Raw genomic sequence first — 26,536 nt, forward strand, 5'->3', positions numbered from 1 at the left:
TTGTGTTTGCGGAAGGGGCTGCTTGAGGTCGGTTTCCACGGGGTGGAGACACAAGCGGCAGTTCCCTAGAAGCTGCTCCAAGTTAACATCTGCTGAAGGTTGGGGAGGGCGAAGGGGGGCAGCATGAGTGCCAAAGAACCGCTGCTGGGAACCCTAAAAGGTGAGGGGACGAAGCGGGGAGGCGCGGAGAGAGGGGGGCGGTTTTGGAGGGGGCGGGGTGCAAGGTTTTGGCTGAATGAAAAGATGTGCGAGAACCGTACACGCATCTTTCAGTCAGGGTATATACAGGTGTGTAGTTATCACAGGATTCTCCATAGGGATGGGGAGTCAGGTAGAGTTATATTCTTATTTTGTCCCTGGTTGCCATGGGGAACAAATGTGTTAAAAAAAAGTGTCAGAGCGAAGAGATCAGTACTTAAACGTAAAAACTCCCCATCCTAAATGTGTTTATTGGTTGAGAATCTCAAGTGATTTCAGTGGATCTTAACCTAACTTAGTCTATTTAAGTTTGGCTTTATTATTGTGCTCACCTTAACTTTATGGGGCATCGGAGAAATGGGAACTAGAAGCTCGAGGGCTATGAGGTAACTGTCCTGGGAGCAAATGCTTACAAAGAGTTTTATTTATTTACTTACTTCTTTATTTCATTAAAAAAAATTATACACCACTTGATTGTTAAGGGGAAAACCTCCCTCAAAGAGTGATATCACCTAGCGATATATGCTGCTTAGATGCTATTGTGACAGATGTCAAGTTATGTTACAGAAGGCATTTTGGGGTAATCCCCTTTTTTGTGTTGGAGAAGAATTGTAGCTCAGTGGCAGGGTATCTGTTTTGCATACAGGACAGTCTCAGGTTCTATCCCCAGCATCTTTAGGGTGTGCAGGAAAAGACCTCTGCTTGAAACCTTGGGGAGCAGCTGCCAGCCAGTGTTGACTATATTGGGCTAGAGGGACCAATGTTATAAGGCAGCTTCTTATGTTCCATTTTTATATTAGGAGGGTCCTCAGCATGCAACTAAGAAATATCTCCCCACTCACCACCTTTGAATCCTTTCTACTTTGCCACACTTTGGAAAAAATATTTAGTACTTGTATCTGGTCAGTTCATTTAAAGCCCCATCTGAAGTTGTGACCATTTTTGATTCCAGAAAAATAGGCAAACACATAACTAAGGGACACCTGCCTTCCTTCCTTATTGCCATGTTTGTTCTAGAATGTAGATAATGAAATTATACTATTATGGGGACGCAGTCACTGGAGCTCCACGTAACACTTTTTGTGCAGAGGGAAAATGCTAAAAAGGAGCTATAACAGAACACACTCCTATGCATGTTTACTCAAAAGTAAGTTCAAAAGTAAGTCCCACAATGTTCAGCGGGGCTTGATCCAGGTAAGGATGCATATGATTGCAGCTTACATTTCTGCAAAAATAAGGTAGATTATTTTTCTCTGTGGATGTAGCATTTTACATTGAAATACAGGACCTGTATTATACAGGACAAGTGGCAACCCTAATTTCTAATGTTGCCACCTCTTGCTTTATTTAGTTTTTTACTCTATTAAATACAGCTGTGTGTACGTCCACCTCTCCACACAATATTAGTTTAGCATAAACTGATATCTCCAAAATAAACTTTAGAGGAATGGCCAGTGGCATGTAATGGTTAGAGCATTAGACTGGGATTCTGGAGTCCAGGGTTCAAATCCTCTGTCACCCATGCAGTACACTCAATGACCTTGGGCTATTCTCTGCGCAGGGTTGTTGTGATAAAATGGAGGGGGTGCTAAATCACATATACCACCTGAAGCTCTTTAGAGGTAGGGTAGAGTATAAGTAGAAGGGGGGGGGGGGAAATTGGCCTAAACATCATATTATGGGCTGGGTGGTGGTGGTGAAGTATTTGATCCATTGCACTGATCATCCAACAAACAAAAGAAAAGCTTTGTTGAAAGGGAACATCTTTCTCAAATTTGCCTCTAGTGGAATGAATGGGTGGAGTACAGCAGTCTAAAGAACAGTCAATATTTGCTTAAGCTGGCTCTTGGTTCAGGACTTCCCTCACATTTAATTATTTATTTGTTTAAAATAGTTCTTTATAGCCCTTCGGCTCCAACAGCACTAGAAGTGGGTTACAGACATAAAATAAAACATGATGTGCACTGTGTGCACTGGGAGGTTTTTCTGAAATGGATGAGAGCTGCCTTTCGTTTCAGATGGGATTGCTCAGGAGAACACCGTGGGGCTAACTGTGCTGTAAGGGCCTCTCCAAACTGAGTGAATGGGTGGCAAAATGGCAAATGCAATTCAGTGCAAACAAGTGTAAAGTGATGCACTCGGGGGCAAAAAAAGGGCTTAATTTCACATATATGTTCATGGGGTCTAAAGTGGCAGTAATGCACCAAGACAAGAGACTTTGGGGTACTAGTACATAGCTCAATGAAGACACCAGCCCAGTGTGCAGCAGACTTGAGAAGGGCAAATTCCATGCCACAGATCACCAGGAAAGGAATTGAAAATAAAACTGCTGCTATAATACCACAAATATGTGATACAACTGCATTTGGAATGCTGTGTACAGTTCTGGTTACCTCGTCTCAAAAAGGATATTTTAGAGTTGGAAAAGGTTAAGAAAAGGACAACCAAAACGATCAAAGGGTGGAGCCACTCCCCTGTGAAGAAAAGTTGCAGCATTTGGGACTTTTTAATTTAAAGAAAGGCAAGTAAGAGATGACAGAACTTTATAAAATTAAATGTCATGGAGAAAGTGGATAGAGAAAAGTTTTTTTCTTTCTTTCTCATAAGACTGGAACTCATGGACATCCAGTGAAGTCGAATGCTGGAAGATTCAGGGCAGAGAGAGAAAAGTCTTCATGTAGTACATAGTTAAAAACTATGGAACCTGTTAGTCTTCAAGGTGCCACAAAACCTTTTTCTGTTTATGCTGCCACAGATGGATAAGGAAGGCTACCACTCTATAAAATAGGAACAGTACCTCCCAGTTTTCAAATTATTTGAAATATACCCCCCGCTCCCTAAAACTTCTGAGAACTGGCAAAAGGAAAAGAGAGCTTTAGCAAGGTGGTTGCATCATGTGCCTCGGACCATGCCTTGGCACCCAGAGTTGTGTTCTCGGAGATTCTGTACATGCCATGATCATGGAAGGAGTAGCCTTGTGGTTTCTGATTCGCAGAAGTCAGCAACCAGGTGGCCCTGGACTAATTCCGGCTGTGTGGGGTACACCATCCAGTCCCTCCCCACCAATTGCCAACCCAGAGGCAAAGAAGAGCCGGGAAGTTGGTGACTTCTGTAGCATCAGGGCGTGATAGCTTGCTTTGGAGGGTGGGATTGGGGAATTGCCCTTCTTAAAGTTACCTTCCCGAGCTCTGTTCTATAGTCTTATCAATTAGGGCTTTGGTATCTTAAGAGAAGAAAAGTATAGCAAAAATACAAATATTAGGTATTAACTCATTCTATTGCCAGTCTGTATTTGAACCCCCCCCCCTCTCTCCTTGCAGTATGCATCCTCAACCTTCAGGGGAGCAGCAGCCCTTACACAGACACCTCTCCATACTTACAGTCCTTTTGTGAGGTCCTGGAAATGATCCTTCGCAAAGGAATAAAACGTGAGTGGCATTTTCTGTACCAAAGATGGACAGTGTTTTAAGTACTGTGCATGGAGATTTTCCTTTGCGGGGAGCGGGTTGCACTGCAGTTGGGGGGCAATAGTGGGGCAGGACCAGCCTTGAACTATACAAGGAAAGGTGGGGTAGAAGTATTTTTAATAATAATAGTAATAATAATAATCCCTGAATGTTCACCTCCTCCTCCTATATGTATCTCCCTGGAGTTTGACTTCAGAGGCCCTAGCCCTGTGAAGCTGATCTCACTGCCAGCTAAGGTGCAGCCCAGTGGCATCTCTGCTGGTGGGGGCCCCAGGGCAAGACTCCCTCCCCCTGTTTATCTGCCCCCTCCCTGCCGTTTTGCCAGCTGCTGTTGCCTCCTCTGCCTCATCATTGCTACCACCTGCTTACATGGCAAACAGACCCAGTGGGCAAGCAGGCAGTGGCAGCTCCACCTCCTTCTCATCACCACCTTCTTGCAAGAGTGAGAAACAGGTGAGCAAGTGGTGAAGAGGAGAAGCAGGTCCAAGGGGGCTCCAGTCACTGAGCCCCTCCTGAGGTGTGGGCCTTAGGCAAGTGCTTAGCCATGCTCACCCATGATGCTGGCCCTAAGTGTGATTTGTTGCTGGCGGTGGTGATGATGACACTTCGGTAGCAGAATATTGTTCCCGGAGAGGCTCATCTGGTGGCTACTTTGGGGTCCTTTGTCTCAAGGAAAAGACATTAAAAAAAAATCCACCCCTTTTAAGACCACTAATCTCATAAATCTATTATTGTACAGTCACACCTCGGTTTCCGATCGTCTCCATTGCCGTACGTTTCGGCTCCCGAACGTCAACGGAAGTAAGTGTTACAGTTTCAAAACGTTCCTCGGAAGCCGACCGTGTGATGCAGCAGACAAGCAGCTTCCGATTGGCTGTTCTGATTGTAAGAGCCAATCAGAAGCTGCACCAGGGAAATCAAACGTTTCGGAAGTCAGTTGTCCTTCTGGAACAGATTGCGTTCAACTTCCAAGGTTTGACTGTACTTTTTATTGTTCCCAAGGAACTCTGACCACTGCAATTTTTTATATTTCAGAGGTCTTAGTACCCTTCCAAAAGGGTTTCCAGGGTTCTTTCCATCAATGCTGTTTAAAATTGTTGAAGATTGAAGGGTTGACCAGGCATGTCCCATGAGGGAGTTTGCAGTGGCATTGTAGAGGTGGGAGAGGGATTCATGTCTTGTTGCAGATGCCAGAAATTTGCAAAATCCAATTGCAATTTCTACTGTACTGGTGCAAAGGCATTTGGTGTGTGTGTGGAGGGGGGTTGCAGTAGAAAACTTCACACTTGCACAGAGCATGGCCGGCCTTTCACCATGCACAGATTGTTGATGCATGCACAGAGTGAACCAGACCCTTCCTGGCAGCACCCTGAACCCCCAAGGAATGCGTCCAATGTAAATGTGCTCTAATTGAGCACCTTCTGATGCTAAGGAAATGGTGTCTGTAATCTTTGGTTGTGCAATGCAGCACTTTGCTGTGCTGCTTTTCTTCCTAAAGGAAAGTCGTCTTGTCTTCCTCAGAGCCCGTTCTGGGGTTCAAGAGAAAGGACTATTGGCACTGGCTAGAACAGCTTCCGCAAGTAACCCATCCCAGGTGGGTGGCCTGTAGTAGCACTTTATGATACTGCAAATGTAAGAGGAACTTGATTTTCTGCTTTTCCTTTTTGTATATAAGCATGATTACAGCTACAGACTTTTATTAATTTTCTGCTTTTCCTTATCCTCCTCTCACAGTTCTTTTTTTTTAACCTGATGTCCATAAACGAGTAACTATGGTGTTCATATCCTGTTTGTAGCCCTCTGGTTGTCCGATAGGCATCTGGTTGGCCACTCTGAGAAATGGGATGCTGGACTAGATGGGCTTTTGCCCTGATCCAGCAGGATTCTTCTTACACTCTGAGGTTGCCCCACAATTAGAGGTGCTCATAGTTTTTGTAATAATACCCGTACTGTTGTTTGGTTTTTTTGGCATCACCTTCTTTTAAGTTCAAGAGAGTTTGAGTCTCACATAATGGCCATTTTCCTTTAGACTTCCATTTTGCAGGGACCGTCTTTGAACTTTAAAAGCCCTCAGGCCCATTGGCATCACCATGATGCCAGATGACTGACAGATGGGTGGTCCTGCTCACCTGTCCAAGTTGGCCTGTGGTGGGAGTGGGGGGGGTATTAGGAATCTGACCTGCCAGCCAGATCCAGTCCCTCACCCACGCTTCACAGGGGAGTCACAATTCCCAGAATTCTTCATGCTGACTTTTGAGGGGTATCAAGGAAAAGATGGCAGGGGGCACATAATTTTTTCACCCTGGAATATAACCATCTCCATTTTAAGTGACTTGAACGTGGTTTCTGTTTCTGTACCCCATGATAACAAGGTCTTCTCTTCCTATAGCATGACCCTCCTGTCAATGATGATTGAGAAAACAAATTCCTGTGAGAAGGTGCTGACAGCACAAGGACGAGGGCGGTACTTCCTGCGCTTGGCTTTGAATAGGAAGTTACTAGCTGTTGCTGTTAAGCAGTTGATCCGATCTTCCAGGCTGCTTGAGGTGGGAACATGACGTAATTCAGAGCAATTAAAAGGAGAAGTTATTTTGAATAATAAGAGTACTCAGACACCTGTCTTTGTTGTGCTCTTTTCTTGGGGCCTCTGTTGGGTGGGCACATAAGTTAGTAGGTGTGCTTTGCTAAAGACTTGGTCTGCGGGATATTCCTGTATTCGCCATGCTTATAATCCTGAAACCAGTGCTGTTTTTTAAATGTACTCAGTATAGGGCTAATGTTCTTTAACTGCTTCAATTTAACAGAAAGAATCTGGAATTGTCCATTATAACTTGGCAGTTAAACCTATGGCCCCATTTGGGGGAAGAGCCGTAACTCAGCGGCAGAGCATCTGCTTTACTTGCAGAACATCTCAAGTTCCACCTACAGGTAGATGTGGCATATTCCTTCCTGAGCCAATTGCTAGTCAGTGTGAATAGTACTGATTAAGGTGGACCAATGGCCTGGCTTAGTGTTAGGCAGCTTCCTGTGATCCTGCTAGTGGTAATATTTAGCTCCTAAACTTGGGGAGCAGACCCTAAAATCCCAAACCTAAATTAATGCTCCTTTCTAGATATTATGATGGTTAATAATTGTTTCCTGTTCCTGATGCGCGTATGTACCTTTGTGGTCAACTTATTTAAATTATTATAATTATTCAGAGTTGTTTTTATTTCAGTGGTATGATCCAATGACCTCCATCCTAGGCAATGAAGACTTATCTGGTAAGAGTCATCTCTGTCCACTCATTGCATTGTGCAGGAGAGCAGGACATCACACTGATGAAGTGGACTCTTATTCTCCAAAAGCTTGTGCCATATTAAATGTATTAGTCCTTAAGATCCTAGAAGACTCCTTGTTGCTTGGCTGCAAAATGCATTAACATGGCTGCCTCTGGAAGTTATGACAAGTGCCCTGAGAGTCATTTTGCATTCTGTTGTAGCACAGTATGTTATTGAAATTTATCGTGCCTTGCTTTATAACAGTCTTGCTTTTGAATTACTGGGTTCTGCACTGTATAAAGTTGAAAAGGTACCAGAGCTAGCTCAATGGCAGCATTCTCAGTGTCTAAATTTATTCTGCACTGGTGTTAAGGGCCCATCTGCACCATACATCTAAAACAGGGGTGTCCTAACATAGTACCAGAGCATCCTAATAAGCCTAAATGCCCTTAGCCTAAAGTGGTATGATATTACTTTAAATGTATAGGGCAAATGATGCCCATGAAAGGGCAGAGTAAGTGTAGCACTTTAAATTGCCCCCTTCAGTTTTTTATAAGGAATCAGGAAACTTTCTGACACACAAGTCTGTTGCCAACATGTCTAGTTTGCCCAGTGATGTGTTGCATATTGGCTACATAATAACCGAATTTTATTATTAAAAGGATGCAATTAATGTTGTTGTTCATTTGTTTTGTTTTTTTAAATACCCTAGCATCCTCAGGGTTGCTAATTAAAAAAGTTGTGAATGGGCATATTTGATTCAGTGATGCTCAAAATGGCTTCATATACATTCCCCCTCCCCCTAAGTTGAATGGGCAGCTTGAAGGGGACTATAGATGTTCACTCATTGATGTTTGTATTCCTTGGTTTGCAGAACGGAGGTTTTCAGCAGCCTATTTTTAAGATAATATTTTAGTTTTCTGTTAATTATGTTGCTTGACTACCGGTATATACTCTATATTTGACTTCCCTCAGAAATGTTTGATTCTGGATTGTTTTATTGATGTTTTAATATGCTGTAAACCGCTTTGAGATCTTTCTTTAAAAAAATAAAGTGGTATAGAAATGAAAATAATAATAATAATAATAATAATAATAATTGCAGAAGGGTTGCTTGGAAGTTATGTTCCAAATGGTGGTGCACATATAGATTTTTATAACCAGGTTATTACCAGGACCCCTTCTTCAAGGGCTTCTGCCTCTTCAGGAAGCATTGTATTTATTTGGGCAGGGATGCGGGTGGCGCTGTGGTCTAAACCACAGAGCCTAGGGCTTGCTGATCAGAAGGTCACGTCAAAGTGCAAGTAGATAAATAGGGACCGCTGCAGCGGGAAGGTAAACGCCGTTTCCGTGCGCTGCTCTGGTTCACCAGAAGTGGCTTTGTCATGCTGGCCACATGACCTGAAAGCTGTACACCAGCTCCCACGGCCAGTAAAGCGAGATGAGCACCGCAACAGCAGAGTCGTCAGCGACTGGACCTAACGGTCAGGGGTCCCTTTACCCTTTTTAAGACAACAATATGCTAGCTATCTTATCATCTGTGTGGGCACCAGAAGTCAGCCTGATTAAAGTTGTCTTGCATCTGTTTGAGAAGATGCCAGACTTGGGCTTTGGTGAGTCTCCAGGAGAAGAGGATTCCTAAGTTGAAGGGCCGAGAACATCTCTCTGCATGTCCTGCCTTGGTTGGTTTATAGCTGGAATCCTTATAAGAGTATTCCATGTCGATTATAAAGATTGTGGGTAGTAGAGCAGAGGGGTGGAGGCAGATTCTTAACCATGCTGGGCCCACATTGTTTAGGACTCACCACCAGAACATGGATTTTTTCATTGTTGTTGAGGATCTGTCGGCTCATTTGGCTCCCTTGCATTCTTGTGCTGCGGACAGGCATGTTGCAGGACCAATGTAGATACGATATTCTGCACAGCCCCACTGTGGAATCTCATCCAACAACAATGCTAGGTGATAAGGTGGTTAAGGCAGTAGACTTGAGTTCTTTGTGTGCCCTGTAAACCCGTGGCCTCCAGGATGCTGCTGAGGCCCTCTACCTGTGAAAAAGGCATGCAGCCTCTGGTAGCTCCACCTCTCCCTTGCCAGTGCATTCTACTGTGTCCTCCCTCCACATCCGTGGCTGGTTTTTGCCTTTCTTATTGTGACACCCTCCTTTCTGGGCTCACGGATTGTCAGGTGCTTTTATAAGCTTTGCAGGCAAGGCAGATGCACCGCTTCATGATTGCCTTGGAGGCACTATCTGTGTGGTATGTAACAACATCTGTTTTGAGCTCTGGGGTTATTAAAATCATCCTTAACCTCCAGCTAGCCAATGTATTATATAGGTTTCTGAAGTGCCAGACGTGTCGAGATTGTGCCATTGCTGTCTGGAGGCCTTAAAAAAAAAAGGATGAAAGCCTTCATGCAGTTCATAAACTCGCACATTCCTACACCAGAAATCCGGGGGGGGGGGGGGGTTTAAGTAACTCCAGAAGGTTTTCCCATAATGAGCCTTTCAAAATGCAAGCAACTGGATCTTCTTCAGGACTCATTAAAATTGTGGCTCCCTATTATTTGTTACTTCATTAAGGGTGATCAATTACAGGATTCTGCTGTTTTTGAGTTTTATGTTACTGCCTTTTGTCTTGTTTCCACATTTTTCTTCCGTTACTCCTCTTCTCATCTTTTTCCTCAATCACGTTGTTGTAAATAGTAAACGTAAGTGCTCTGTAGTATTGCTGAGGATTGATCTGTGATTTTCCCCAGCCCCTTCACCCTTCTGTTTCCCTCTTCCACCAAGAATTCTCCATGTGCAGCAACAAAGAAGTCCGCTTCACACATTGCCATGTTCAATTAGGTCATTTTATTTACAGCCTTCCAAAGAGGCCAAGGTCTCTAATGTATGTGTTTAAATCTTTGTGTATGCGACAAACACACATTTCCAACAGCTCTGATGTTCTAAGCACCCCGGGAGCTGGGAATAGCCTTGGGTCTCTACCATGTGCGCACACAATAGTGGTAAACACGTGTTTGCCTTCATTACATGGGAAGCAGATCTCAGTGGCACCAGGAGGCATGAAGGTGAGGGCAACTACAGTTTGGCTCATAGCCAAGGTTGCAGTGTTCCCTTATTGGGAACGAGAAGAGAAAAGAGCCGTGCTTCCTTTTAGTGCTTTTCTCTGGGGAAGGGTAATGTGTTGTAGATTAAAGTGCAGAAAAGGGCATTTCCTTACCTGTTTTCTATTAGAATATCATCCCAAAAGCTATTTGTATGGTACTTTTAGTGACTTTTTCCTCATCACTGTTGTGGGATCAGCTACTGGTTCAGGCTTAATTTAACAACTTCACCTGGAAGGCAGTTGAATTCTGGACACTGAATTCCCCAAAATCCGGTTTGAGGAGATGAATGCTAAGTTGTGATGAGACTTTATTGCCGTGGTTCCTGGGCGTGAGGCAGGCTTCCCTGAGGAGAGGCAGGTAATTGCTTGGGGAAATGCAAGTCCCACACAGCCGCCGCCTCAACTCAAATTTTAAAAAATTATTTAAATCTATGGAGATTCATATGGTTCGGAGCAGCACTTGCAAGCTGACAGTGTGACATGTATAGCTTCATAGGAAGGTGACTGCCTGAAGCTTCCAGCTACGTGCTTAGATCCAAAGTCACCACCAATCTACTTCTTTAGATTCCCAGAGTAGCTATGGAGGGATTGCAGATCTCTACACAATTCTAACTGCCACGCGGTGTAAGCAGCTGCTGAATCCTTCTCGTGTCTACGGCTTGATTGAGCCTGTGGGCAAAGTTCCCATCTCGCCTTCTCAACCTGTTGGTGGAACCTGAGTGACCTCACACACCTGCCCACCAAGGCATGCTGCAGCTGATCTGTGGGAACCACCGTTACTATTTGTAAAGATTTTATTTTCTGGTACGCTTGCCCATTCAATCTGCGTGAGGTACAAGTGAGTGGCGCCAGCTGAGAAACTTGCCTTTGTTCGGTGTTGGTTACATTTTTGAAAGGCTCAAATATTATTTTAGGGAGACTTGCTTCCATTGCAAGTTTGAGATTTATTTATTTGTGTTCTCAGTGTGTCTCTTGACCTACCGATAAATGAATATAATAAAGTTGGCCGGAAATCTGGCAGCAATTTTTGATTCTCGATTTCCTCCTTCCAGAGCCTTTCCTCTCTCTGATGCTGGTGGTGACAGAAATGAATTTCTCCCTAGATTTGCAGGTACAGTAGTTGATGATTTGGGGACATAAGTTTCATGCAGCTTCCACTGCTTAATACCCTCCAGATGTTTTGATTTACAACTCCCAGCAGCTCAAGGGAGCACATCCTGTCTGGTTCTGACGAGACATGTAGTCCGAACAAGGCTGGCAAAGGCTGGCTTAACAGCTGTATTTCCCCATCTTTCCTTTTAACCTCTGGCTTGACCTCTCATAGTTTGCCATTCTTTCTGTTTGTAGAATTCCAGTTTCTTGGATGAAAGCTGGCAACTTCCGGTAAGAAGCTTTAGTCCTCTCTCTCAATACCCCCCTTTGCACAATTCATGATATTCTCCCATCTTTCTGTTTATAGATAGAGACGGCACCATCCGTTTCACACCTGCAGCAACAGGCCAAAAATGGCGCCTCTACTCTGGACTGGAATTTTATGTTTATGTGGTGGTTTTTTTCTGTTTACATTTTAATGTCTCACAAGCATGGAGGTTTGAGGCAGGGAAATGGTAACACCCCTGGGATCTCCCTACTTGATTAAATCACTTTGTGGATCTGTTTGTCAATTTTTAAAGTGCTTTATGGTCTTTCATTCAACCTTGCACCAAAGTCCTGTTTGAGAAATTTGAACCTATGTCTCTCTGAACCAAGTCTGAACCCGAATCCATTGAAAGCTACACTTAGAATTTTAAATCATTGTACTTTGACAACTTCAGCTATACTGAAATGTTGTAGGGCTCTGGCTTCAGCTGGGCCATAGAACAAGGATTCCAGTTTGCATCAATCTAAGCTGTTTTTAAATGTGTGTGCATCTTGCTGTTTGTGGTATTTGGGGTAGGTCTGTGGTACATTATTTGAAATACTTATGCACTGCCAGAATCAGCCTCAGGTTGACCTCATGAAGCGATGGGGACTGTGACACTCCAAGTATTGGTGGACTTCAACTCCCATTATTCCTGTTTATTGGCAGTAATGACAGGGGACTGATGGGAGTTGGAGTCTTAACTGCATCTGGAGAATCACAAATTCTCCATCCTTGGCTTTGTGACACTGGCCTGTGGCTGATTTTATTTTTATTATTTTGCTGTGTGTTATCAGTAGAGACAGGGTCTAGCATCTCTGGGCTTTGATCATTTGCTCTGCAGATTAGGGATAATTTAATTTAAGATGTGGTGATATCTAAAAGTGGATAGCACTAGAAGCCTCTAACCCTGAAGTCACGCAGTATAGCATCATGACAGTGTTTCATCCCAATGAGCCTTTTGCTGGTAAATGGAGAACTTGAGGCTTCAGGGCCTTCCACAGCCTTCCTTTAAAGCCAACGCCCCTATAAGAAACAAAATTTCTCATCTACACCAAGGCTCTGAAGGAGAATTTATTCAAGCTTGCTGGATACCACACTGATAAATACTGCTTTCTAGGTGTGCCTGACCTACGAAACTGTCCCCTGCAGAGAGCTGGGAATGGTGCTCAGGTAAGAGACCTGGCACATCCTTACGTTGCTTTGATCTTCCTCTGCACGAAATCCATTGTTTTAAATAAATACCCGGGTGTGGATCTGTAAGATAGAGCCCATAGGGAACAAATCAGAGTTGGTCATTGAAACGATTGTCAGCCTGATACAATTTTGTGGAGTGTATTCCACTTGTGCTAAAGGCATGGAGCTGGCAAGGGGCAGGGCCTCTCCCAGGCCTGGAAATTCCATTCATCTCCCTGCCTGACTTCTGAGATTTCACCAGCCATTGCCTACATTCATCCAGACGAATCATAGAATTGTAGAGTTGGAAACAACCCAGAGGGTCTTCTAGTCCAGCCCCCTGCAATGGAATCTCAACATGCGGTCCCCTATCCTATTTGAAACCATATCAGATCCTGATTGACTTTGCAAATTTGCTAGACTTTGCAGCCATAAAAGGATACAAAGGGAAACTGCTGTGGTTTGATAGTTGGACTATAAAACGCTGGAGATTCAAGTGCAAATGCACATTCAGCTGCAGAGTTTGCCAGGCAAGCTTGGACCAGTCACTATGGCTCAGCCTAAACTACCTCGCAGGGTTATTGTGAGGAGGAAGGAAGGGAACCATGCATTTTCTGCGAAGCTCTTTGGAGGGAAGGCAAGCTAAAAATGTAACCATAAACTTGGATTTTAAAAACAATGCCTGTCATTTTCAGTATGCTGAATTCTGTACGCAGTAGCAAATTCTATGTTCGTACAGAATGACTGAGTGCCCTCGCCCTTGGTTATTTGTAACTTAAGAGCAGCGGCTTTGACAAACCGTGACCTGAGCCTGTGCCTAGCAATAAAGATTAGCGCTTTCTGCAAGGCAGAAATCCTAGTGTTGACAAGGGAGTTCAACCTACTACGGTGCAACATGTAGTCCTCAGGCCATACATGGCCTTTTTGAGCACTTCTGAGAGGAGCTTGTAAACCCAAGAATCCCAATCTACAGTGTTGCAGAAGAAAATCTTGAAAATCAGACGCACAGAAACCAGCAAAGAAGAGTTCCAATAATTTTTTAATTTTTTAAAAATCATTTTTATTATTTAGTAAATGCTTCATTAAAAGGGAACATACAAAGAAAGAACAGTAATGTACAATCGATTGCTGGGAGGCTTACACAGTAACGTTTAGCAATTCATTATTTCTGAGGAGCCAGCTCCCAAGTTTTATTAATTTTTTTTCGTTCACGTTTGAGACTCATATCCCCACGAGGCTTAAGCATTTCATAAAAGGATGTCTCCCAAGAATGGTAATGTGTCTGCCAGTTTTGGCATCCATCAAGCCTGTGCAATTACCTTGATGGCACACAACAGATGTGCAAATTAGCTGCAGCGCTCTGGCTTGCGAAGGATTTCCGTTGTGCCTTGTCTTTGTGCAACCTACCGCTGGTTTTAAACGCCATGGGCTATCCGAGCCAAATAGCCTTTTTGCCCTAATAATTTTGCAGAAGTAGAAGAGGCGCAGTGCCAATGATTGACTACATATTTTTACCACCTACGTACGAGCCTCTAATGAAGGGGGCTTTGGTGAAGCCTGACCCACAAAATGCTACACCCATTTTTCATGTTTGCCAAAGGACACCATTAGCATAAGCAACCGGTCATGTGGGTGGTTTCTTCTAGTGCAGCCGAGTGGACAAGAAATCCACAAAGCAAGCTGCTTGTGTAAGGGTCCCCTTGCACAGTTTGGGTTGATCTTAACCATGCCATTTGCAGCCCTTCATTTTCAGGGATCTTGTGCTAGTCTGGTTAACGTTAAAGGTGGTGGTGGTGGTGGTTGTTGGAAACCACGTTGAAAAAAGAAACCCTGAAAGGCAGCCTATAGATGCAGAAAATAAGAATGTATGAATGAGTAGTAGATGGGGAACTCTGTGGCCCTCCAAATGTTGTTGGACTCAAAACTCCCATCAGCCCCAGCAAACATTGCCGTTTATCTCGGGGATGATGGGAGTTGAAGTCTAGCAACATGAGGGAGGCCACCAGTTCCCCATCCCTGGTGTGGAATCTTTTATTTTCCCATCATTCTGAGCAAAAGAAAGAAAGAATTCTCTTTTAAAAGACATTCACCATTTCTTTCTCCCCTGTGATCTTCCTTCCTTTGCTCAAGTATGTGATATCTCAACTCTTCAATGCGAGCTCTTGCCTTGTGTCTCTCCAACCCTTCCTCCCCCTCTTCTTGTCACAGATATTTGGATGGACGGATTTTCATCGTAAATGTGCTCCCCCAAAGCCAGGCAGCAGTGGATGAGGTGGTGCTGGTTGGAGATGTTATTGATGAGATAAATGGATCTTCACTGAGGAATGCATGCAATGGACAGGTGTGAAAGGGAGCAGCGCTCTCATCTCGGGGGACTAAGGCTGCTGTGTTGCCTGAGATCCTGAGAAAGGAACAGAAGAGATGGCTGTGTGGTGTTGCTATGGGAACTGTGCAGAGCTAAAGCTCTGGTGTTTGACCTGGAGATCATGATGAAGAATTGAGGGTGTGGGAGGGATACAGAAAGATTGGGAAACAAAATGTCTTTCTTTCTTTCTTTCTTTCTTTCTTTCTTTCTAAAAAGTATTGAGATTTGCACTGCAGGAATGAATAGAATTATTATAATTACTTTAGAATTTCATAAACTTAAATTGATACCAGTGGTTTGCTTGCTTTTAAAGTTTTCTTTTACAATGTTTATAGGTATGAGAAATGTGGGGATCAAGACAAGTATTGGGGATGCATAGGCATCTGCTAGAAAATACAGCAAGCTATAGACTCCTTGTCTACTGCAGCTAGTGGGGAAACCACAGCTTAATATTATAAACAAATTGCCCAGTCTTGCCTGAACCTCAGTATTCAGATAGTTATGATGGAGCTAGTAATACAGTTAATTAGCTTTAAAAACAAACAAAAACAAACGAACACCTAAATATTTCAGCATTTTTGGGGATCAAGAGGATTTTTTTTACTGTGCTTCCTCTGAGTATCTGCATAGCGAAGTTGAACAAATCAAGCTGTTTCCTTACATGTATTTATGTTGGGACGGGGGTGGGGTGGGGTGGGGTGGGGCAGAACAGAATATCTTATCCCGGGAGCTTTGTTCATGTTTTCCATGTAAGTGTCAGATCTGGCTTGCCTGACAGATGGAAATTAATGACTGTGCATTCAGTGGCGTAGCAATGGGGGGTGGGGGGCAGTCTGCTCCCGGTGCCACGTCTCCGGGGGTGACAAGGCATGCAGTTTGCTGGCGGTGGTGCTCCAGCGCCCTGTGGACGGTGCCAGGATCCTCTGCTCATGGCTGCAGCCACGAACGGAGGATCCTCCATTCGCGGCTGTAGCAGTGACAGAGGGATCCCACCGCCGTCTGTGCGGCATTGGAGCGGTGGCAGCGGCAGGCCGCTGTGTGCAGGCACGTGTGGCATCGCTACGTACGATGCATGTGTCGTATGTGGCGACACTGCACATGCGCACTGCGTAGCAACGCCCCGCCCCCAGATGCACGTCGTGTTTGCCGCTCCGGGTGCCCGAGCGGCTTCCTACGCCGCTGTGTGCAATCCCATACAGGTCTAGTCAGGCTGTGTGGACGCCATATATTTAAAGCACATTTGAAACACATTCCTTCCCTCAAAGAATTGTATTCAGTGTAATGTACCCCTAGCAGAGTTGCAACTTCCACTTTGCCAAGGCAATCTCTTCTAGTGACAAACTGCATGTGTTGTCAGGAAGTTCTTTCTGGTACTTAGTGCCTGAATCCCTTTTCTTGTAATTTGAAGCCACTGGTTTGAGCTTTTCTAGATCACTAGAAAAGAACTATGTGACGGTCCTCCAGATATTTCAAGGTGGCTATCATACTGCCTCTGAATTGTGTCTTTTCCAGACTGAACGTACCGGTCCCTCTATTGGACCCGTTCCTCCTTATGGGAGAAAAATATGGAGATGTGCTCATTTATGTACAGTGATACCTTGGTTCTCAAACATAATCCATTCCAGAAGTTCGTTCCAAAACCAAAGCATTCCAAAACCAAGGCGCACTTTCCCATAGAAAGTAAGGCAAAATGGATTAATCCATTCCAGACTTTTAAAAACCCCAAAAATAGCAATTTAACATGAATTTTACTATCTAACAAAACCATTGATCCATAAAATGAAAGCGATAAGCAATGTACTGCAGTCAATTAATCATTCAATCAGTAGCTGAACTGGGTTCCACACAGTCACAAACAAAAGACCTGCAAAAACAAAAATGCAGAATAAATAGCAAAAACAGACAAACCTCAGCATAACACTCAAAACGGAAGTGTGGCACTCAAATCGGAAGCATAACACTCAAATCGGAAGTGTAACACTCAAAATGGAGCACATTCAGCTTCCGAAAAAGGGTCACAAACCGGAACACTTTGGGTTCCAAGTTCTTTGAGTACCAAGGTGTTTGAGAGCCAAGGTACCACTGTATTGTGGGAACAGCACAGAAGAAAGCTTGTAACCTCTGTAATTGGGATTAGTGCCAGGTAAGCAGTGCTAGAAATTCTTGCCCATGCTCTCAACCTGTCTGTTTCTCTTCAGGCTGGGACAGTGCTACAGAAGTACAAGGGCAAGCCTCTGAGCTTCCGCCTGATCCGCTGGAAGTGGCACGATGGAGGGATGTACAAGCCGCTTCTCCCCTACCTGAAAGTCCTCCAGGAGAAAATCCCCAGCTTCCAGCTCCAGCATGAGCACACGCACAAGGAAAAGAAAGAGGACCGGTGCTTGCGGGGGGGCAGGTAGGGGCTGCCAGGGGAGCAGAGCGGCAGCAAAATGGTTGCAGGCTCCAGCTTTCGGCAATCAGTAACAATAAAGGTAGTCAAGCATGGATTCGTTCTGAATGCAGCCTGTAATTGAGGTGGGAATGTTACGGTCCTTGGGCTGTTTTCCACCTGCCACACAGCTCTGGAGAATAAACTGCAGGGATATGAGGGCCAGATCAGGAGTGAGGCTCAGCACTGCTTGGGTGTTAGAAGTCACAGACCCCTAGCATACTTTGCAAGTGAAAGGAGGATGTTTTAATTTGATTTTAAAACAAAAACAAAAAAAAACACTGTTGGCCAGAATGCTCATTTGTATTACAAATTATTCTCTTTGTATTTTATTTTATTTTATTTATTGCATTTATATGGGACCTTTCCACCAGGGAGCTTTTGCCTGCAGTGTGCAAGAGACTCAAAGGGATTTAGGCCTCATGTGTGAAAATGCCCTTTCAATTTGCACCAAGGGAGCCAACAACCATGGAGTGGTGTAATTTGTTTACATGGTCAACGCTATGACAGGCTTGGTTTGAAATAGCAGGCAAAACGTCAGTCTAGCAAATATATGGCACAAGCAGGGGCGTAGCAAGGGGGGCGGGGGCAGCCCACCCCAGGTTCCAGGGGATCACCACGTGGTTCGTGAGACATACAACGGCAGCAAAACAGTGTTTATGTTTATGACTGGGGGTGCTTTTGAGCCACCTAGGGGCATGAAGGGACATGAAAGTAAAATCCCGCACCAAACTGGGAGGAAGATTTGGAAGGTCCATATTACCAGTGATATTTTTCTAGAAAAATAGGTGCCGGAACTCACCATGAACGCCTCCCTTGTTCTCTTACATCGGCAACGGCACCCACCTGAAAGGTGCCGGAACTGAGTTCTAGTGTGTTCCAACTGAAAAAAAGTCCTGCATATTACCAAAGAGAGAATAGCTCCCCACACCCTGTTGGATGAGGAGGACTGAAAGGGGAAGGCACATAAGCATTCAGTGAAAGTTGAGGTGAGCGGGGAGTGAGGTAAAGCAGTTTCTAAGGTCAAGCCAACTTAGGAATTCCACTTCAGCTGTTGTGCACATATTTAGAGCCTGTTCTTGTGGCACAGACTTCTTGCTCAGAGCCAGTAGTTATTGTGGAGAGCCAGCCAGCAGGACCAACTCCGGTATGGTTGAACAATATATATATCTCATGTGCATGTTTAAATGGGCACTTTTCTCATTATATACCCAGAAGAAGGAGATCCATTTTTGTGTGTGCAATCACCGCTTGATTATTGTGGAGAAAAGCAGCCACATAAGCGTGCACACGTCGGTCACAATTGTTGCACACCATGTACATTTTGCTCTGGTATCGGCCTGTTTTGTTGTGTGGCTTGAACTGCCATCCCCTCCCCCTGGTCTAAACGAATGAGCTACTTATTGACACTGTGGACTAATTATTTTGACCATTTTCTCCTCAGGCTGCTGTACAACCTGCGGTACTTAGGCCACGTCAATGTAGGAAAGGTGAGACTGGGTCTTGGACAGAGAAGGGAGGATTATTTAGCTTTCCTTGTTGTTGGTTTATGTCTTTTATTTTTGTTACACCTTTCCGATTCTTATTTTCAGTATGGAAGCAAAGAGGTGTTAGACCAAGGCATACCTATGGTTTTAGAGAAACATTTGCCACGACAGGTACGTTTCCTGCTTTAACAGTCCAAAATGTGGAGACTGGCACACGAGTAGGGCTTACAGTTGTTAGATGCATTCTTGTATATTTCTACCTTTGCAAACGTCTGGTTTTCTCTCAATTTTTGTTTGTTTTTTTAATTTCTAAGCAGACTGGAGTTTGACCGCAATAACTCTTTGCCCATTCTTTCTTTGTGAGGAATTGCTAAATCAGATTGTAGGTTATAAGGGCAAAATTATTGATAGGTTGGAGAGTCAAACCTTCCTAAGTGCAACTATACAGTAGCACTGAATGTATGTGCTACCACATTGAGTCTGGGAAAATTTTGAGGAGTGAGCACCATTTTTATTTTATTCATTCTTCCCCTATCTTTCCTCAAGTAAGCCCAAGGCAGTGTACAATATTCTGTTCTCTCCTCCACCCGCCAAACCTTATCTTCTCAATAACGCTTTTTGATACGTTAGACTAAGAGATGGTTTCTGGCCCAAATTCACCCATTAAAGTTCGTAACTGAGGTGACATTTGAACCTGGATCTCTAGCCCTAGTCCAGCAAACTAAATAAATTTTAACCAGGTCTCTCAAAGGAAAGGACGCTTTTGCCTGGCAACCAAAAGCCCTCCAATTTGGGATGTATGCAAAAATTATTGAGCTTCTCCAGTCAAGAACACAAGATGAGAGACAGGCCCAACTTTTGTACTCCTGTAGCCTGTGAGGAAAAAAATAAAGAATCTACTTGGAACTGAAGGAGTATTTCTTTTCTTCCTCCTTTGATCAAATGCCTTGCGACAACTAAGCAGTAATCATTGTTGTGGAAGGGAAAGAAACAAAATAGCAGCAAGCAGATAATTGCTTTTGACAAGTACCATTCACAAAAAAACGTGGTGAATCTGAGAAGCTATTAAATAGTGAAGCTTTAATTGTATTCGCTGAATTTGTGCAGTATAATGATGACAATTCTGGTAGATCTTTTGGAGAAAGAATACTTTAAATATATACCCCCTTCTACAAGTCTAGGAATTACAATTTCATATGAAAGCTGCCACTTCTTAAGAGATGCTTGACGAAAACAAACTATGATCCCTGTCTTACTGTTCAGCATCTGAACCCAGAGGTCATGGATTTGTTTCCCTCAAACATTTCACAAACCATGACCTGTTGCCAAAGTTTGGCCTTGGCATATGGATTGTGGTTTGTTGGAGCGAAACAAACTACAAACGATGGTTCAGGAGTAAGGCTGGTTCAGGGAATGCAAGAGTGAGGAGGAGCAGAGCAACCTAGCTTGGCAAATTGACTGCAAACAATTCATTATGGTTTCCCCCCAACTTGCCACCCTGAAGTCTACACACTCCCATCAGCCCCTGCCTGTACGGGCTAATTTACCACAAGGCTTTACTTCTTTGGGCATTAAGTTCTGCATGTTAACAGTTTCCATGATGCCTTTGGTGCTCGGGTTGCACATTTCTTTAGAAATAACTCTGAGAACCCTCCCTTAAATCATGTGGATGAGGAAAGAGAACTGACTATCTCAGATTTTTAAAATTCCTGAGGTATCTTTGTGTGATATGTAAATTCTTAAAATTCTGGGTTTGTTTTTTTAATGCACCCCACCACCAAAATGTGTCTAATATATGCCCTCTTCCTCTACCCCACCACACTGTCAGCTACCACCAGGCCTAGTCCTGGCCTTAGTGAGTATAGAACAGGCTTCCCCAAACTAAGGCCCGCGGGCCAGATGCAGCCAAGGGTCTCAGTTTTCTGGCCCACGGTGACCCGCTGCTGCCACCCGCTCTTACGGCACGGCACGGCACGGCTGCCCACTTTCGGGTCAGCGGAGCACTGGAAATAGCTTGTGCACATGCGCAAGTGTCATTTCTGGAGCACTTCCAGGTCTGCGGAGGCCCGTGGGCACACGGACAAGCTACTTCTGGTGCTCTGCCGACCCAGAAGTGTGCCGGAAATGACGCTCGCGCATGTGCACAAGCTATTTTCGGCGCTCCGTCGACCCGAAAGTGCGCCGGAAATAGCATGTGGGCACGCGTTCCCCTGCCCTCCAGCCCGCCGCGCGATCGGCGCTGGAGGAACCGGCCTGAGGCCAGGTAAGTTTGGCGACCCCTGGTATAGAACTACTGTCCCAGATATGAGACCTGAGTGAACTTTTCTTAACCAATCACTTAATTGCAGCAGCCGGTAGTCGCCATTTCAAACAACACTGCAGCAAGTAACTAAACGTACATAAAACTGATTTTATTCCAGCCAGGAAGCTAGCAGAGGCTACAAAATCAACAAGAGAGACCCAAGTGGTGGCCGTATTTCTAGTTGCAGACCTTTATAAGTCTACCAGCAGGCCAGGTTTTGGAGAGAAAGCACACGTTCCTCAACATACTTTGCAGCCTGGCTCCTTAAATAACTTCCTCATTTTTTTCTTGTCAGGTTGGCATGCAATTTGTGAGGAGTAAGAGACCTGAGTTCTTATGCACTACCTGCTAAAGAGATCCTTTTTTCCCTTTCTACCATTTCTTTTTAGAAGAATGGTATAGAGCTTCTCATGTTTCTCCTACTCTCCCAAGACCATTGCATTTTTGCCTGTATGCTTTTTCACCTTGATTGTATGGCATCTTCGCAAGAAACAGTTCTGACAGTGACAGAGCACAGTGCTTTATACTGGGGTGCTATAGAAATGCAGGCAAATAAAAATTCAAAATTAAACACACACGATAGATTTCTCTCTCTCCTGCATATGTGGGAGGATGAAGCTGTCAAAAAAGAAAAGAGAGGGAGGGGCTTAATCAGACAATCACCCCAGCTTACAGTTACTCTTAAAACTGCTTGAAGCTGCTGTTTGCAATTTACTACTTGCGCATGAGTCCTTGACATTTAAATATGGACATAAAGGTTTGAAGTTGTGTCACCATCTTAGTGAAAACATACAGGGCCCCAGCCTCTTCTCTCTGTACAATTTGGTTCTAGACTCATCCAGTCTGTCTGCCTGGCAAACAACAATTCACCTACTGTGGGTTTCTGAGACTTGAGCTTTTCTAAAAACAACGCCCGATCCCACCAGCAAACAAGTGATCGATGTGGTTTGAAATGACCACAATGCCGAGACCTTATTACAAGGCACAGTAGTATGCACTGCAGTAATGCAAGAGCAGCTGCTATTAGGAGGAATTCAGTGCTGCGCTCTTCCAATTGTTCCATCAGCGTTTCAGCTTGCCCTATGGAATCATATCCCATGGGGAGAGAAGAGGGGGGAAGGCCCCATTGCTTAGTGGGACTCATTATGCTAGCACACCAACTTAGCTGAATCCGGTCCATTATACCTGCAAGATGGCACCATCATCGGATGCGCCGTTGCACCATCCCAGGAAACGCTTACAAAACATGAATGGGCCAAAGGAAGATTAATCGGCTGCAGGGCGCCTTTCTGCTACCAGAGGCCTACGCAGCTCAGGATGCCCAAGCGTTTCCCTCTTAAAGATGAGGTGGAAACGCAGCTTTGTAAATAAATCATAGAATCATAGAACTGTAGAGTTGGAAGGAACCACAAGGGTCATCTAGTCCAACCCCCTGCAATGTGGGGCCCAAACCCAAAACCTTGTATAAAGAGTCTCATGCTCTACTAACTGAGCTAGGAAGAAACCTTCAATGTAGGATGTTTTATTGCTCACAGAGTGTACAGGTGAAACTCGAAAAATCAGAATATCGTGGAAAAGTCCATTTATGTAAGCAATTGTTTTCATTAGCTACTGGAGTTTAATATATGAGATAGACTCACGACATGCAAAGCGAGACATGTCAAGCCCCTGCCCGCCATAATTGTGACGATCATGGCGCACAGCTGATGAAAACCCCAAAGTTGAAATTGTTAATTTGGGGTTCTCATCAGCTGCATGCCACAATCACCACAACCACAACAAACAAAGGCTTGACATATCTCGCCCCACACGTCATGAGTCTATCCCATATATTAGTTTCACCTTTTAAGACCTTTTGTTCTGCTGACCCTTTCACCCTACTGCCAGAATGAGCTGGCATAGCATGCGACTTGTGTTTCCCCAGTGCTGGAGAAAGCCAATTGCTGTTCCAGTGTAGGCACTCAAGCCTGCTACTGGTTTGTTTTCTGGGTAGCTCATATGTAGCAGCTTACTCGCATGTGCATCTTTATTCGACCCAGGTGAGTGCCTCATATCGGGAACATAATTTAAAGCAGTGGGTTTAAATTATTCTTTCCTCCAATAAGCTCAAGGCTTGTGCACATTGTTCTGTTTTCTCCGCAACCCCCAAAATTTATCCTCACAATAACCCTGTGGGGTAGGTTAGACTCAGCTTAAATTACTCTTTTTTGAATACATTAATACATCAAATGTATATATTGGTAGAACTATTTTGTGGTGTTTTTTAAAAAAATCCATATAGTTACTGAAGTCAGTGCTGTAAACTACAATAGGGCACATCTGAGAGTGTCAATTTACACCAACTATTTTTGACTGACGTACATCAAAATGTTTACATTGGCAACTTCGTGAAAATTATGGAGTCTGTTAAGTGATCAGTTTGAGGCTCTCTCTCTAATTATTTCTACCCCAAATCACACCAAAGTTGAAGGCAGCAAAAACTCTGAGGAAAAGACTTGAAATCGCAGCAAAATGCTCAGGCCTTATCTGTTAATTTTCTGTCACAGGTGTTTTGTCAATTAACTGCATTTTACTTACCTATTATTGTTTTGAACATTTTGAATATATTTTTGCAGGAGGTTTTATTTGATGTCAAAGAAACGGAAGTCCTTGTTCAAGAGAAAGCTGCTTCAAAGGTTAGAGTACTTTACTGTTTGTGCTTGACCTGAGTATATTTAAATATTTTATGTCAAAATTATTCATAGAATGCAATCCACTGAATTTTGCTGCTTTCTGCTAGGCAGAACTTGCCTATAATGTGTGTGACTTACTGGAAGATAGGATGCACGTAGAGGAGCTATTTGTTTAAATCTACAACAAAATCTCTATTTGATTGTGTGGATCATGGTCCATGCAAACACATTTAGAAAACAAAGAGCATAAAATTGTAAACAATCAGTTCTAGGCCACTGCCTTATCAGATCACTCAATGTTGTTGCCAGGTTCTGTTTCGTTACTCTTATACAGACATTTCCTGTGTGGGACGGCGTTTGGACAGCAACAATCTCTTCGCCTTCTGCAGTGTGTGAGTTAAAAATAACAACCACCCACATACGTAGAGATACACTACACCAGGACTCTATTATCCCTGGCTGCGTAATTGCATGTGGCAGCAATGCATTTAGAGCAGGCTGAAGTTAAGAGTTGATCTTTTCAAAGTTCAGTTTTCCCTGCCAACAATTCTGCTGAAATCCCTTTACCATACACTCTGAGCCTATGTAAATCATGCTTTTGAGCATGTATTCTATTGTATGTCTGCCTCTCATTTTGATAAAATCATCCATCCTATTTGGAAGAATACCCCAAGGCACCTTGGGTTGTCTGGGGGGAAATTCACCCTGGCCTAGCTAAGCCATCTACCACTGGCCTTTCAGCTGGTGGGTTGAGACCTGCTACCCAGTCACTGCCTAAACTTAGGCGCATCCCAACAGTAGTACTTCAACTATGCCCTCCCCCAATGCATTGTTTGGGGTAAAGGTTGGTGCCATCTCTGAAAAGGTTGAAGAATATATAGAGCATTGATCTTCCACTGGTAGATCAGGCTTTCCGTATGCATCAATGTATTAGCATAATTTTGATGCTTTTGTAAAACTGAAGAAAAATAAAGGGGATAAACCCAAATTTGCTACTGGGGTCTGTAGCCTGACCTCAGGTGCATCACAACAGCAGCACTTTCACAATGCAATATGCCCCCAAGTTTATGTTTGGATGAAGAGCTAGGCCCCAGGTCCTGTAAAGGTCAGAAGCGTTGATGTGTTAGCACCTCGGCTTGCCAGTGTGCTTAAAGGATTAGTGTTAAATTTAAGATGAGGCACAATAAACAAAGATTTGCAGTCTGCCATGTGTATTAAATTTATTGCCCAGTGTTGTCATCAGTACCTCATTATGGGGTTCCCTCCGTTTGCCAATCTGATTAGCCCCGATTCTTACATGCTTTCCGAGTCAGCTGAATTTATTTGCTCAATCTTGTGTTTGTTCTGTCACTTTGCTATTTTACCCTGCTGACTGCTGTGTTTTAAGGCTCTTCCAGATGTTTTTATTGTGCATTCATTTGAACTCATGTTGGTTAAGCTGGCTATATATGATCATGCCTTGAATGCTGTGCAGAGACCATAGCTTCCTTCTGAAATCCTGTGACTTCGTATCACAAATATTTCAGGGCTTTTGAAGTTTGATGCACAATACAGTGGTACCCCGTGTTACATACATGATCCGTTCCGGGTTGTGACACGTAACCTGGGCGTACGTAACGTTAGCAAAAAAAACAACCCCAAGTTTGCGTGTTTTTGCGCTTCTGCGCACTCAGTGGAGGTCTTCCGGGTCGCGGAGATGCGTAACTCAAACGTACGCAACACGAGGTATGACTGTAATGTAACATCCAGGAAGCATCACTAATGAAGTGGAATTAATCCACTATTGTGTTAATCTCATTTAATACACCTGCAAAATCCACATAGGCCCTGAATGTGTATTTTAGTGTAACCTGTTCTGATTGATTTGGCAATGCAGGTAAGAATAATTGTAAATACGTTATATAGGGTTTCACCCAAGTCTTCGGAACAAAGCACCTTCGACTGTCTTGTATTTGAATCAAACTCTGAAGATGAAAGTGAGGAAATAATCAGAAGAATTGGTAAGGATATTTATTCTTTGGTGTACCACTAAAAAGTAGCCAGGCCTCTATAGCCTGTTAATGAAGCATACTTAGTGTACTTGCAAGCTAGTAATTCCAAGACTTAGAAAGCTAATAAGATTAGGCATCGCGATAATTGTATATCTGCATTTCTAATTATGTTCAAGGACTTGGCTTAGCATAAAATAAAGTAGGAAGTCTTCTGTTTGATCTATGAGGATTTCCAGATCAGTATCCCTATCACCTAATATCTAGGATGCTAATGGTCAGGAGACAATTTCTGTTCTTTAGAAACCATGGCTAGAGCAGCAAGTACTGCCAACTTCAGGAATATTATTTTAAGATTAATGACCATTTGTTTCTTTAGCTGCTGGATTTAAACACACAGAATGGTTTGTCTGATTGAGATGCATGATGCTCTGCTTCTGGGTTTCTGCCAATGACCTACTTTTGGAGCTGAACTGGCATGCAAAAGGGCCTAGTTTCAGTCAGTGATACCCTGCCAGGCTTGCTCTTGGATTAAGGCGGCACTATGAAAGGATTAAAACTCTGCACTGGAAATAGTATTCTGGCTACCTCCTACAACAGAAGACTGAGTTTTTACAAGTGTTTTCTTTTCATGTTTATTCGGACATTTTCAAAATTTGGAATAAAATCAAGCTGAAGCCATGGAT

General features: G+C 43.7%; 1 protein-coding gene across 1 annotated transcript; it reads left to right on the top strand.

Moving 5' to 3' along the window:
* Nucleotides 1–26,533, top strand: LOC117041046. The gene is made up of 16 exons (XM_033139340.1): nt 1–160; nt 3,519–3,626; nt 5,187–5,259; nt 6,055–6,211; nt 6,883–6,928; nt 11,086–11,144; nt 11,381–11,416; nt 12,553–12,605; nt 14,817–14,949; nt 17,172–17,368; nt 18,846–18,891; nt 18,994–19,059; nt 23,806–23,865; nt 24,172–24,254; nt 25,768–25,862; nt 26,230–26,533. Exons 1-16 carry the CDS (start codon nt 124–126, stop codon nt 26,262–26,264), a joined length of 1,284 nt encoding a protein of 427 aa, XP_032995231.1. The 5' UTR covers nt 1–123; the 3' UTR covers nt 26,265–26,533.
* Nucleotides 26,534–26,536: the final 3 nt, after the last annotated feature.

This window comes from Lacerta agilis, chromosome 2, assembly GCF_009819535.1.
Source record: "Lacerta agilis isolate rLacAgi1 chromosome 2, rLacAgi1.pri, whole genome shotgun sequence".
In the NCBI taxonomy this organism is placed as follows: Eukaryota; Metazoa; Chordata; class Lepidosauria; order Squamata; family Lacertidae; genus Lacerta; species Lacerta agilis.

Bases quoted from the DNA above. Each gene is read 5' to 3' on its own strand.
- LOC117041046 (XM_033139340.1), top strand. From the start codon at position 124: ATGAGTGCCAAAGAACCGCTGCTGGGAACCCTAAAAG. The intron at 14,950-17,171 runs GTGTGAAAGGGA...GTTTCTCTTCAG, and splicing joins GGAATGCATGCAATGGACAG to GCTGGGACAGTGCTACAGAA. The intron at 17,369-18,845 runs GTAGGGGCTGCC...TTTTCTCCTCAG, and splicing joins CGGTGCTTGCGGGGGGGCAG to GCTGCTGTACAACCTGCGGT.